Source organism: Pteropus medius, unplaced genomic scaffold, assembly GCF_902729225.1.
Source record: "Pteropus medius unplaced genomic scaffold, Ma_sr-lr_union100, whole genome shotgun sequence".
Classification (NCBI taxonomy): Eukaryota; Metazoa; Chordata; class Mammalia; order Chiroptera; family Pteropodidae; genus Pteropus; species Pteropus medius.
The window spans coordinates 526,487-538,473 of record NW_024344321.1 but is presented as its reverse complement, the minus strand read 5'-3'; the positions used below and the strand labels follow the sequence as shown (position 1 = coordinate 538,473).

The 11,987-nt window shown below is 52.9% G+C and overlaps 1 protein-coding gene across 10 annotated transcripts; it reads left to right on the top strand.

The window, feature by feature from the left end:
* The first annotated feature begins 1,554 nt into the window (after window positions 1-1,554).
* On the top strand, window positions 1,555-10,246 carry NDRG2 (NDRG family member 2). 10 transcript variants are annotated; one of them, XM_039869841.1, is made up of 18 exons: window positions 1,555-1,601; window positions 2,966-3,043; window positions 3,200-3,266; window positions 3,950-4,030; window positions 4,370-4,411; window positions 4,803-4,908; window positions 5,142-5,262; window positions 5,446-5,508; window positions 6,411-6,471; window positions 6,689-6,775; window positions 6,958-7,014; window positions 7,188-7,291; window positions 7,764-7,808; window positions 8,111-8,162; window positions 8,425-8,472; window positions 8,779-8,814; window positions 8,963-9,014; window positions 9,248-10,246. In XM_039869841.1, exons 4-18 carry the CDS (start codon window positions 3,956-3,958, stop codon window positions 9,412-9,414), a joined length of 1,116 nt encoding a protein of 371 aa, XP_039725775.1. In that variant the 5' UTR covers window positions 1,555-1,601; window positions 2,966-3,043; window positions 3,200-3,266; window positions 3,950-3,955; the 3' UTR covers window positions 9,415-10,246. The 10 variants fall into 10 exon arrangements, with proteins under 10 accessions (XP_039725775.1, XP_039725777.1, XP_039725776.1 ...); XM_039869843.1 differs by lacking the exon at window positions 2,966-3,043 and having other exon boundaries at window positions 1,555-1,807; XM_039869842.1 differs by lacking the exon at window positions 2,966-3,043 and having other exon boundaries at window positions 1,560-1,601.
* The last annotated feature ends 1,741 nt before the right edge of the window (window positions 10,247-11,987 follow it).

Genomic DNA, 11,987 nt, shown 5'->3' with positions numbered 1-11,987 from the left:
TTAGTTCAAGGTAAAGTTTGAAGCCACTTCTGGCCCAAGAGAAGGAAGTTAGCTTGAGAGGTTATCTTTATTGGGCCATTTATACAGGGTTTGGCTGGGACCTGCCCTGACAAGGAGTAACCCTATCTTAGGGCAGAAGCAGCCTCACTTCTGCCTGCAGCAGGCTGAGACCCCTGCACCTAGGAAGCAAACAGATCTCAGTGGAAATTTCCTATCTCCTGCCCGCCCCACGCCCCTGCCTAGGCCCCTTATCAGGTTCCCCCTGAGTCATCCTGACCCAGAGACGAATTTAGATGCTGGAACCTCCAGGTCCTTCCCTCCCCCACTCCAAGTAAGTCTACTTTAGACACATCAGAGAAGGCAGCAAACAAAAAGTTCTCCCTCTAGACATTCTTTCTCCCCCAGTTCCAGGAGGGCTGGTGAGATTTCTCTCCTGTCCTAGGCATCTTTATGTACGATCTAATTCCAGCAGCTTTTCCTTGTCTGGGAGTGTTAAACTGGCATCCAGAGGGGAGAGGAGGCTAAGTGAGGAGCTAGGGTGCCCAGCTTCTGTGCCAGTTTCTGGGGAAATAGTTATGAAGGGAGTGGGGGAAAAGAATATAGGAAAACTTGGGTGCTCTAAATTAAGAAATTGAAGGGGGGCCCTTTAGATTTGGGGTTGTTGAAAGCTGGGTTTTATCCTGACTGGTTCTCTTACTCTGGGTCACCTCCTCCCTATCCACCCCTCCTTCTTTCCAATAGACCCTGCCAAGTGGGGATGAAAAGGCATTGATGTTCCCTGGATGGGGAGGGGGACGGTGGTGAGGGGGTTATGGGGTGGTGGTCCCAGGCGGGGAGTGGGGAGGGCAATTTGGGGTCTTGGGGCAATCTGTGCTGGTGTTGCAGTTGGCAGCTTCAGTTCCATTGGCCATTGTTCCCAGCTGGCTTGGTGCCCAGCCCCCTAAATGGCAACTCAGGAACCAGGCTGAAGGAGGATGGGGTGGGGACCCTGGGGGGAGGGGAGCTGAAAGGGGTGCAGGTGGGAAGAAATTAAATCTGGTTTCCTTTTGCCTTAGCCACATAACTATGCCATTCCAGGTGGCTTTCCTCTTAGGGGCACAGGGAAGGTGCATCTAGGTGTGGGAAGGGCAGGGCCAGTGAAGAGTCTAGGGCAGCAAACCCACCCAGGCCCTGAGGGAGACGCAGCAGTCCCTGAGAAACCGTCGCCTGGGCATTGCGAGTCAGTCGGGCCGAGCTGGTCTCACCCTCCTTCTCTGGGCCGGACTAGGAGGGGCTAGCGCGATGCCACAGGGTCTCTTGGGTCCCGGCCTGGGACACTGCGTCCTCCTCAAGCCCCCACTCCACCCCCGCAGAATTAACTCCGCCTCCGCGCCTGTTTATCCAAGAGTCAGAGCCCCTGGGGGTCCCTGGCCCCTCCTCCGTCCCCCTTTGGGGCCTTGACCCTGGAGTCCCAGTTGGCCATCCTCTTCCCCCTCTTGCGATCTCCCCTCTATTTATAGCGCCCCCTTCTCGCATTCCCCGCCCCCTCCCCGCCTTGTTTTCCAACTTCACTAGGAGCAGCCAGCCGGACAGCAGGCATCGGGACGCAGTAAAGAGAGGAGGTACCAGGACCCTGGGCGTCCCGGAGTTGGAACTCTTGCGCCCTCGATGACGCCCCCGCCCCAAGTCGGTGCTAGCACACCTGCCCCTCCTGGCCGGCAAGACCCCCGCCTGCTCAGCGGCGATCCCCGCCCACTTTCTCCTTCCTGAACCAGGCTCTCTGTTTCCGGGCGGGCGGTGTCGAAATCATAGGGTGTCAGCGCCCTGGGTTCGTCTCCCCTTACCCGTCCCTACCACTGAATCTGGGGACTAAAGAAGGAGCCACAGTGCGATTGGCAGATCCAGGTCACGGGTGGGAGCGGTGTTGAGGGCGGTCGTGGGGATTCTCAGCAGGGCTAAAGGATCCCCGCACACCCACAACCGACCGGTTGCCGGGGGATGTTGTGGGGAGCGCCACAGGAGCCCGGAAGCACCCACAGTTTGCTTTTCTTAGCGCTCCCCTCGGGACCCCCGCACAGGCCCTCGGGAGCGGCAGGCAGCCAGGACGGGGTAAAGGGGGCGTGTTTACTGGGGGGGTCTGGGGCGGACCGCCGACGTCGGCCATGGGCGGGCAGGGGCAGAGGGGGCAGGTCTGTGGGGAGCCTTAGCCGAGGCTGGCCGGGGAGTCAAAGGCAAGTGAAGGTGGAAGCAGCCGCGGCGGCAGCAGGTAGGGGGAGGGGCAGGCGAGGGCCGCGGGGCCTGGCTGGCGCCAGCTCTGCCGGTGGGCGGTTTGATCCCAATCTTCGGTAGCCGACCGCTCGCGGGAAGGGGCCGGTCGGGAGCGGTTGCCGGGCTGCTTCGCACAAAGGCTGAGGCTCGGCGAGCTGCAGGGCGTGTTTAGCGTGTGCGCGAGGCTGTGTCCAGGGTCCAGGGCGCTTCGCGCCCGCAGCGCGAGGGAGTCGGTCCCCACGCCGACAGGCAGCGTAAGGACTCGTTGGGACCGGTCCCGCGTGCTGGGCCCGGTCAGTCTCATCTCTACTCTTCATCCTTCCCAGCTGGCGCTCGGCCCTTGCGGGTCGTCTGTCGGGGGAGGCTGGGAGGAGATCGTGGGACCGCCTTCCTCGCTTTTCTCCACTCGCGGGACCCACACCAAGACTGGGTGGAGGAGAGAAGCGAAGGCACGAGGCTTTTTAAATTATTCTTCTTTTTTAATGGCGGAGGGAAACAGCCATGCTCTGCTACCCTGGTCTCGCTCGAGAGCTGTCAAAAATTTGGGGGTCCCCTAGTCCCCACATCTAGTTTGCAAATAGGAAATTGAGGCCCAGAGTAGTACAGACTGGACCAAGGTCACACCAGTAGCGGCAGAGCCAGGGATTAGAATCCAGAGGTTCTGACACAAGCCACACTCCTTCCTCCACATCAGCACTTCCTCCTCTCCCCCCCATAGCCTGGACTGATAACTGCTCACTGTGTTGCCCCGAAGGCCCCTCCAACCTGTATTGATTCTGGTTGAAGCCTAGAGAAGGTGTGTTCACTGGACTCAGGGTTACAGATTGGGGAGGGTTAGTGACCTGGGGAGCGATGGTGACTTGGTAGTCCAGGTCTCGGCTGAGGCTTTCTGTCCCTAAAAGACCCAGGGACTGTCTCCCATGTCATTCACCTCATTGCCTTGTTTTCTCAGACCCCAGAGCCAGGAGCAGTGAGAACCCTGAACCCTAACCCCACTGCATCCAGCCAATAGGAGCCCAGTAAGTGACCCCACCCCCCAGGCTGCAGGCTCTTTACTGTGCTGGTCTGCAAGCCTGCTCTGCTACTCACGGGCCCCACTAATGTTGGATGTATGCTGATTTATTCACAGTGGGGAAGGAGAGTCTTGGAAGGAAGGGAGACTTTGGGTCAGTTGGACACAGATGTCCCTTGTCCCTCTCTTGGTCAAGTTACTCAGATCATTTTTAGCCCCTTTCTTTTTGAGCTGCTGACCTTGGGGCTTTAGTTGAAGGTTACAGTCAGTTGTGAGCTCTCACTACCAGTCCCTTAGTATCTTTGGAGTACCCGGTCACTGAGCCACGAGTTTCACCCCCTACCTAACTGGGAGTATGGGGTGGCCCCTAAATATAGCCTGGGAAACCCGAGCTGCCCTGCTGCCCCACCCTGGATGGTATTTCCATCCAGGATAGGGGAGGAGGGTCCAGAAGTGTGGGTGTTGAGGGGAGCAGTGAGGATGGCCAATCTGAAGAGAAGTGCTGTCCTGGATCCTCTTCCCACCTTCAGCCCCCCACCCCTCCCCAGTGGCTTGGACATGAAGCTGGGCAGGAAAGGCTCTCTGTGTTCTAGAGTCGTCTTCAGCTCCTGGGAAGCAGGTATTCAAGATTCAGAGATGTGGGGGTGTAGGGGCAACCTCTCCAGTCTTGATGTTTCTTTACCCTGCCAGGCCACCATGGCAGAGCTGCAGGAGGTGCAGATCACGGAGGAGAAGCCACTGTTGCCAGGGCAGACACCCGAGGTCGCCAAGGTTATTAGAGACCCTCTGACTCCCAGACCCGAATTCCAGACCTCCAAGCCTCCCCATCTCCTACCTTTCCAAATCCAGAATCTCATTTTAACCCACATCCCTACTTTCTCCACCTCTACCGATGTTTCTGTTCCCATAAACCATAATTTGGAGTCCAGGCCTTTGTCATGTTACTATACTAATCTTCATCCTCTCCATGTCTCTTTTTGTTACCTCTTTCTGTTTTTGGTCTCTGTTATCTCTTTACCTATCTCTCTTTATCTATGTCTGTCTCTCCATCTGTGACTCTTCATGGCTGTGTGTTTCTGTGTGGATCTGTCTGTGTGTGTCTCTCTCCAGGAGGCTGAGCTAGCTGCCCGAATCCTCCTGGACCAGGGACAGGTAACAGCGTGGGGCAGTCCCAGGGTGGGAGGAGGGGCTCTCCTCTCCCCTAGGAGAGAGAGGCACCCCTACCTGGCTCTCCTCTTTGCTTCCTTTCCTTTTATTTCTTTCCTTCCCCATCCCCAGCTCTCCCTTTTCCTACTCGTCTGCCTTCTCAAAGTTCCTCAGTGCTCTTCGATCTTTCATTATTCTTCTCCACTCTCAAAAATCATCTTCCACTGTCATATTTACCTAAACTGAATTCTTGTTGATCTTATTTCTAGTACTTTGTTCCCGTCTCCTCTCTTTGCCCCTCCTCCTGCATCAACTCCTCAACTTTTATAGAGGTCTTTCTCCTGCCTCTTTTCTTTTCAGCCTAACTCCTACCTGATGGTTACCTATTTTCCTGCAGACTCACTCTGTGGAGACACCTTATGGCTCTGTCACTTTTACTGTCTATGGCACCCCCAAACCCAAACGCCCAGCGATCCTCACCTACCATGATGTGGGACTCAACTGTAAGGACTTTCACTTCCCCTCCTATTCCTTTTTGGGAAGAGGCTTGCGGGGGTGGGGAGGAGTAAAACCCCAGTGTAAGGGGAAGGGTCCGCATGGGCAGGAAGGGAGCCATGTGGCATGTCAAGGAGACATTCTCTCCTAGTCTGACTGTAGCATGAAAGAAAGAGAGTGGGTTCTGGGGACACTTTTCCCTGTCTGATTCTACTGTTTGGGTGCTGGGGATTCTCTTTAGATAAATCTTGCTTCCAGTCGCTGTTTCAATTCGGGGATATGCAGGAAATCATTCAGAACTTCGTGCGGGTTCATGTGGATGCCCCTGGGATGGAAGAGGGGGCTCCTGTGTTCCCTGTGGGGTGAGAATTAGCTCCTTCCCTCCTCATCAGACTGTGAGGCACAGGGCAAGTGTGGGGAAGATTGAACCAGGGGAGGAGGAAAGGGAGGGCAGTGGTGATTCTCTGACAGGGTCAGTAGGACACCCTGAGGTGAAGGCAATGGGGGCAGGTTGGTGTTTTCCTTAACATTCCTCTCTTCTCCAGATATCAGTACCCGTCTCTGGACCAGCTTGCAGACATGATCCCTTGCATCCTGCAGTACTTAAAGTGAGAAGCCTGGGGATCCCTCCAAACCAGAGTTCTCTTTCCAGCACAAGGTGGCCCTTAAAACTGTTATGCCCACCATGGTTCCCGGGCGAGTTTTGGTCTCTGGCCTAGATATAGTCTTCCTCCTCCATGCTCTCAACTGATTTTTGAGAGAGTGAGTGGGTGGGTTTGGAAAACTGACTTAAGTCATCGGAGTAGCCCTAATGGATGGAAGAAAGGAAAAAAGAGGGACTATGCTCAGCCCTGCGTCAGGCTGAGGAGGGATCAGGAAGCTAGAATGGAAAAGGAGGGGGTGACAATCCCTGAGGAACCGGATAGACCTGTCTCTGTTCCTCTGTTCCTCCTACTCCCCCTCCTCCATAAACACACCTGGAAACAGGGAGTCCTGTGTGTAAGGGAGAGGGGGGAAAGGAAGAAGAAGACAGGCAAGGCCTCCTGCATATGCACGTGGGGCACCTCTGTCCTTGGCTTGGCTTTTACTGGACACCAGGGCCCCAGGCCGTTCTGGTTCACCCCTTTGGCTCTTTAACCCCCTTCTTCCTGTTGTTTGTTTTATCTTTACATCCTGCCTCAAATTTCCTTCTTTTAAGTTCCTCTAGAGGAACCAGGAACTAAAATGGAACAAGTTTAACTCGCTCCTGAAAACTGAGAATGGACACAGTGCTACCTAGGAAAACAGTTGGTTGGTGGATGGCTATTTCTTTTCAGGACACTAGTTCTCCAAGAGGGAGCTGGGGAAACATTTCAGGGTCCTACACTGATTACCAGTGTTAGCTTTTAGCTCTTTGGCAGGTCCCTTTCTTTCCTTCTGTGTGCCTGTGTCCTTAGGAAGGAGGGTGAAGAATTTGGAAAGCCAAAGTTTTGGACACCAGGGTCCATTAGACATATATTTCTCTTCACAGTTTCTCTACAATAATTGGAATTGGTGTTGGAGCTGGAGCCTACATCCTATCACGATATGCTGTAAGGAGTAAAAATCCCCAGTGAGGGAAAGACAGGTCCAAGGCCTAGGCAGACTGATTAAGAGAGTCTCGTTTGCTACTGTGGGTTTCGATGGGAGGACATGGGTCTGGGGGGTGGGGAGGGAGGCCCCTTGGGAGCCTAAGATGGGTGAAACTCAGTGGGGAAGGGATAAGGCCATGCCTTGCCTCTGATTGCTCTTCCTTCTTCCGCCCTTTAGCTTAACCACCAGGATACAGTTGAGGGTCTTGTCCTCATCAACATTGATCCCAATGCCAAGGGTTGGATGGACTGGGCAGCCCATAAGGTTGGCAGGGGCCTGTGTGCTGAGATCTAGGGTGGAGGTTCCTTTGTATGGGTCCAGTTAAGCTCTACCAGTATAAACGATTGACCTGTGAACTTCATAGAGCAAGAAAGAAGCTGTGTCACTTTGCCTGGGTCTCTTCTCCCTTAATGTCCTGAGCTTTCTCACCTTCCCTTTCCTCGTAGTTAACAGGCCTCACCTCTTCCATTTCGGAGATGATCCTTGGACATCTTTTCAGCCAAGTATGTGGTTGCGGAAAATGGGGGAAGAAGAGGGACCAACAGGGACTTGAATGCTTGGGGTGACTTCCTTAGCTGAGACAGAATATGGGGAGGAAAACAGGTTTGCCTCTTTGCATCCAGTAATGTTGGCTTCTCTTCCTAACCCTAATTTTTCTCCCTCTTCTTTCCTTCAGGAAGAGCTGTCTAGAAATTCTGAGTTGATACAGAAGTATAGAAATATCATTGCACGTGCGCCCAACCTGGACAACATCGAACTATACTGGAACAGCTACAACAAGTGAGTGGGCAGTGTGTGTGCGTGTACATGTGAAAGCAAGGTAGAAGCAGTGACTAGAGGTAATGGGGAGGCAAAGAAGAGGAGAGAGAAGTTTAGAAAGTACAACGTGTGCAAGGAGGGAGGGATTTGATGCGTAACTGGGGTAGCTGCAGAACAGACCCAGAGGGAAGAAATGTAAGATGTCCCCCTTTCTCCTGTTTACTTCCCTTAGAGTTTCGGATTCCCAGACGACGATCTGTCCTTGTGCCTTTCCTCCCCCTTCGCTACCCTCTGACCAGGGACCTAGGGCACAGTGGCTGTAGGGATTGTGCTTGAGGCCTGCCTACCACCTTCCCTTTCGATTCCCACTTTTAATTACCAATATTTGACTGTAGTTTTTAAGAGGAAGATAGCTTCCTAATGGGGGAGTTTCTATCTGGATGGATAGCATTGCCTGCCTACAATTTCTACTCCTCTTTTAACCTTTCTCTAGCCGCCGAGACCTGAACTTGGAGCGTGGAGGCGATATCACCCTCAAGTAAGACTTTAAGAGAGATAGCTTTGCCTCTCCCCCTGGGTCTTCCCTAGGTGCTTGTATCCTTTAGAAGAAGAATCTTTTGCCAGGGAATTTTCTTGTCACCTCCCCCGCACCATCCCATTTAGCAAATCACCACCCTCTAGCTCCAGGTCTTCTGCCTTTGCATCCTCTGGGTGGGATCGGTGGGGCTTAGAAGGCTGTTTCCACTTTGGAGCCAGACATTTTCCAGCTGCTCTTCTGGGAAGGGGTGAGTAAGGGAGTTTCAGGTGCTCACTGCCTTCTCCCCGACACTGTGCCTCTAGGTGCCCTGTGATGTTGGTGGTAGGAGACCAAGCACCCCATGAAGATGCAGTGGTCAGTAGAGAATTTGGAGTGGGCATGGGAGGGTTGGAGTCTTAGGCTGGTGGTCAGAGGGGTATCTTGCCAAGAGGGAAGCTTGGTTAGGGACAGGAAGAGCGACAGCAACCATGGTGCCTAAGAGGTTGATTCTTGGTAGGAAGGAAATGGGTAGGGAGCTGATAGGAGAGGAACTGGGGTCTGGATCCCTGGGTGTCTTGGATGGGAAGGGTCATAGGGAGTGAGTGACCTCCTTCATTCAGCCTCCTCCTTACTCCAGGTGGAGTGTAACTCAAAACTGGACCCCACCCAGACCTCTTTTCTCAAGGTCAGTAACCCTACTTCATGCCCAGCCTGGTCCCCTGTCCAGAGCTCTATATCCTGAATCTTAGATTCAACTTCTAGGCCTCCAGGGTCCTGCCTGGGAGCAAGTGGAGTGGATGAAATAAAAAATAAAACAAAACAAAACACACATACATAGAGAAAAACAAAACAAAACAAAACAACAATAACAGCAAAACTCCTAAGGGCCTGGAGTGGGGAAGCAGGGAAAGGAGACCCTTTTCTGCCTCTTGGCCTGGCTCACTTTATTCATGTGTGTGTCACTTTTTCTGGGTGGCTCTCTTCTGAGCAGATGGCCGACTCCGGAGGTCAGCCCCAGCTGACGCAGGTGAGTACCCCTGCCATCCCTGGGATGGAGTATTAATGGCACTGAACTATATCCTTCGCCATACAGCCCATCCCCAACCTGCCACAGCCTTGGGCTCCCGCTCAGCTTCTAACCTCACCTGTCTTCTTGCCTCATCTTACTTCCACAGCCAGGCAAGCTGACCGAGGCCATCAAGTACTTCCTGCAAGGCATGGGCTACAGTGAGTATGGAATCATGCGGACGAGGGATTGCTGCACAGGACGAGGGATGGCCACTGAGGGGAGGACGCATTTTAGGAAAATTCCTGGACTTAGCATCATCTGCCAAATCGAGCTCATTGAGCCCCTGGCCCCATTCGTAACTCTCGTCTCCACCCAAGCACCAACTCCGAGTTGCCAGCATCTCTTTTCCTACCTCCTCTCTGACTGCTTGCTTATCCTTCTGTCTCCACAGTGGCCTCATCCTGCATGACTCGCCTGTCTCGTTCTCGCACAGCCTCCCTGACCAGTGCAGCATCCATTGATGGCAGCCGGTCCCGCTCTCGCACCATGTCCCAGAGCAGCGAGTCCGGGACTCTCTCTTCAGGGCCCCCGGGGCACACCATGGAGGTCTCCTGTTGAATGGCCCTTTTGGCCTGGTGTGGGACCCAGCCCTCACCTCCCCCAGCACTAACCTGGGAGGTGCAGAGGGCGCTGGGCCAGAGTGAGCAAGGGAAGCTGGGCAGATCACGTGTGGAGATGACCTTGATCTTTGATTGCTACCCTAACCTTGACCTCTAACCTGTGATTCCCCTCAGCTCCTGGGAGAGATGTCCTAATATCTCTTAGGGCACCCAGTCCCCTAAATGATCCCTCTCCCTCATTCTGGTGTTAGTGGGGAGAGGGCATGTGTCCACTTTCCGTTATCTAGGTGTCTGTAGATGGGGGAAAAGAGGTCGTTGCAGTTGTCCATGGTGCCTCCCCCAGACTCTCTCTACTCATCCCATTGCAAGGGTAGGGACTTGGGGCTGGGGCTCCACTCACCAAAGCTGATACGACGTCTCATTAACTCTTCAGCTCTCTGAAGGGTATGGGCCTAAATGAATGTGTGAGGGGAGGCTTGCTGGTGGGTTAGTGGTCCTCAGGATGTGATAGAAACATCCAGTGTGTGAATGAAAGTTTGAATGGGAGGTGGCGGGCAATGAACAAGTTTGAGGGAAAGATTGGAGCTGGGGCAATAGGAAGGGGCCTGGGGCCATTGGCTGCACTAACTTTGGTAGCTGTCTAGACAGTGTGTGTCTAGAGTGGGAGGGGGTGGGAGCCAGGCTGGAGCAGGGCTGCTTGGGGCTTGGCATAGAGGTGGGAAGGGCTACCTTGGGGCTCTGACCACAGTGTGTTATGTGTGGAAGGTGCTCTCCTGTCTCCCACAACTTCTGCTGTAACAATAAACTGTAGAGGAATCTGAGCACCATTATTCTTTGTCTGAGTATGCCTGCGTCATACCCCTTTCCTACCCTCTCCTTGCCCAACTCTCGTATTCTCTTCTCAAAGTGACAAACCATGGAAGGGGGCTTGTATAGCATAGGCACTGAACAAAATGTGACTAAATGTCACTGGCCCCTATTCGCTAGATTGGTATTGTCCTTAGTATTGATAATATCATCAAGTTTGGGGAGAGGAGCTACTTAGCTCTTAGAAGACTTCCTTATCAGTTATTGAGAAATGCGGTAGGGTTTCAGAGATGTCACCAACATCATGATCTTAAAGAAGGAAGTACAGAAAGCTGACTAAAGTGCCCAAGGACACCTTGTGACCCATCTTCCTGCAGGATCATCCCTGGGGTCACCTAGATTCCACTTTAGGTGGTTCAGCACAGTCATCAGACCGGGCCTCATGTAGTTACTAGTGGGGTCATTGGGTCACTCATAGTTGATCCCAATCTGAAGACTCCTCTAGGTGAGTCACGGAAGCAAAGAGAAGTTCCTCCCAGGAATTCCTCCACATGAACCCAGAAACTCAGGGAGTTAGACCATGGTTGTGGCTCTCTGAGAAGCCTTTCAACAAGTATGAACAACAATCGTCAAGAAGACTTTAGATATTCTGTGGCTGTTGCAAGCCGATTCATGAGCTCTTGAGGCACAAGAAGTAAAAATGAGAAGGCACTCCACAGCATTATTGAGCAGAGCACTGTGGATGAAATATTACCAGATCACTTGCCAGATGACTGTATAGAACCCCTCAGGTAATTATACACTTTCCTCAGTGAAACTGAGCTGACGGCAAATGCAGCTCGATATCTAGTGCTGACAAACCAATGTGGAAATGGGGCATGGGGCATGTTTGTGATTCTTGAGCATTTCATCACTGTCTCATAGGACTGAGTCTATTTTAAATGCAGTAGCCAGGATCAGAAGGGGACAGGGTGTTGAGTGACCACACGCAGGGCAGGCAGTAGGCGCTTGAATGCCACACTAAAGAAAAGAAACCGTATAATTGGAATCATTGGTCCAACTAGCTCCTAGGTAAACAAAACATGAGGACAAGGCAAAGAACTCCAACCAGCATCAGCCTTGACTGGCAATAGCTGCTGCTGTGCATTATTGAAGGGAAGGAAGCTCTTCTCAGCGCAGTCACCTGCACAGGTAACACTTATGTTAGCAGGCCAATCTTTGGAAGAAGGAGAAAATCTCATTTCTGTGTACATATGCGAGCGCATGCATTTATGTACCTGTCATGGAGATGGTGTGTGAAATGGGTGATGTTCATGTGTGTCTCTGATAGATGTCCCCTCATAGGAAATTCAATAGTTAGGTGGAAGGAGAGATGCTCTCTGCTGGGAGCAAGGGAGAGGGGTTTGCTGTCCTTGACTGACCTCTACTTTGTTGGACCTAGACATTCCAGGCGAGCCCATGGGGACGCAGTGCCCCCCTGTGGTTGCCATGGTTCTTTCTAACTTTCCCCAGTTCCAAGCTCCCATTCTGTCTCCTGTTCTTCGTGATTCTCCGCAGTAGCTGCATAGGAAGGGCCGGGTACCTTGTCTGTGGTTCCTGCTCATCCTCAAGATCAGAGCTCAGAGGCTCAGAAGAGGTGAGGTGTCTTCATAGAAGCTGAGCCACAAAGTCTCTACGGAGACTTTTTGTCTCCGTTTCAGGCTTAGGACTCCTGTTTCTCTCTTCCTCTCATTCTCAAGGAATGTGTTTCCCTGACTTTAGGGA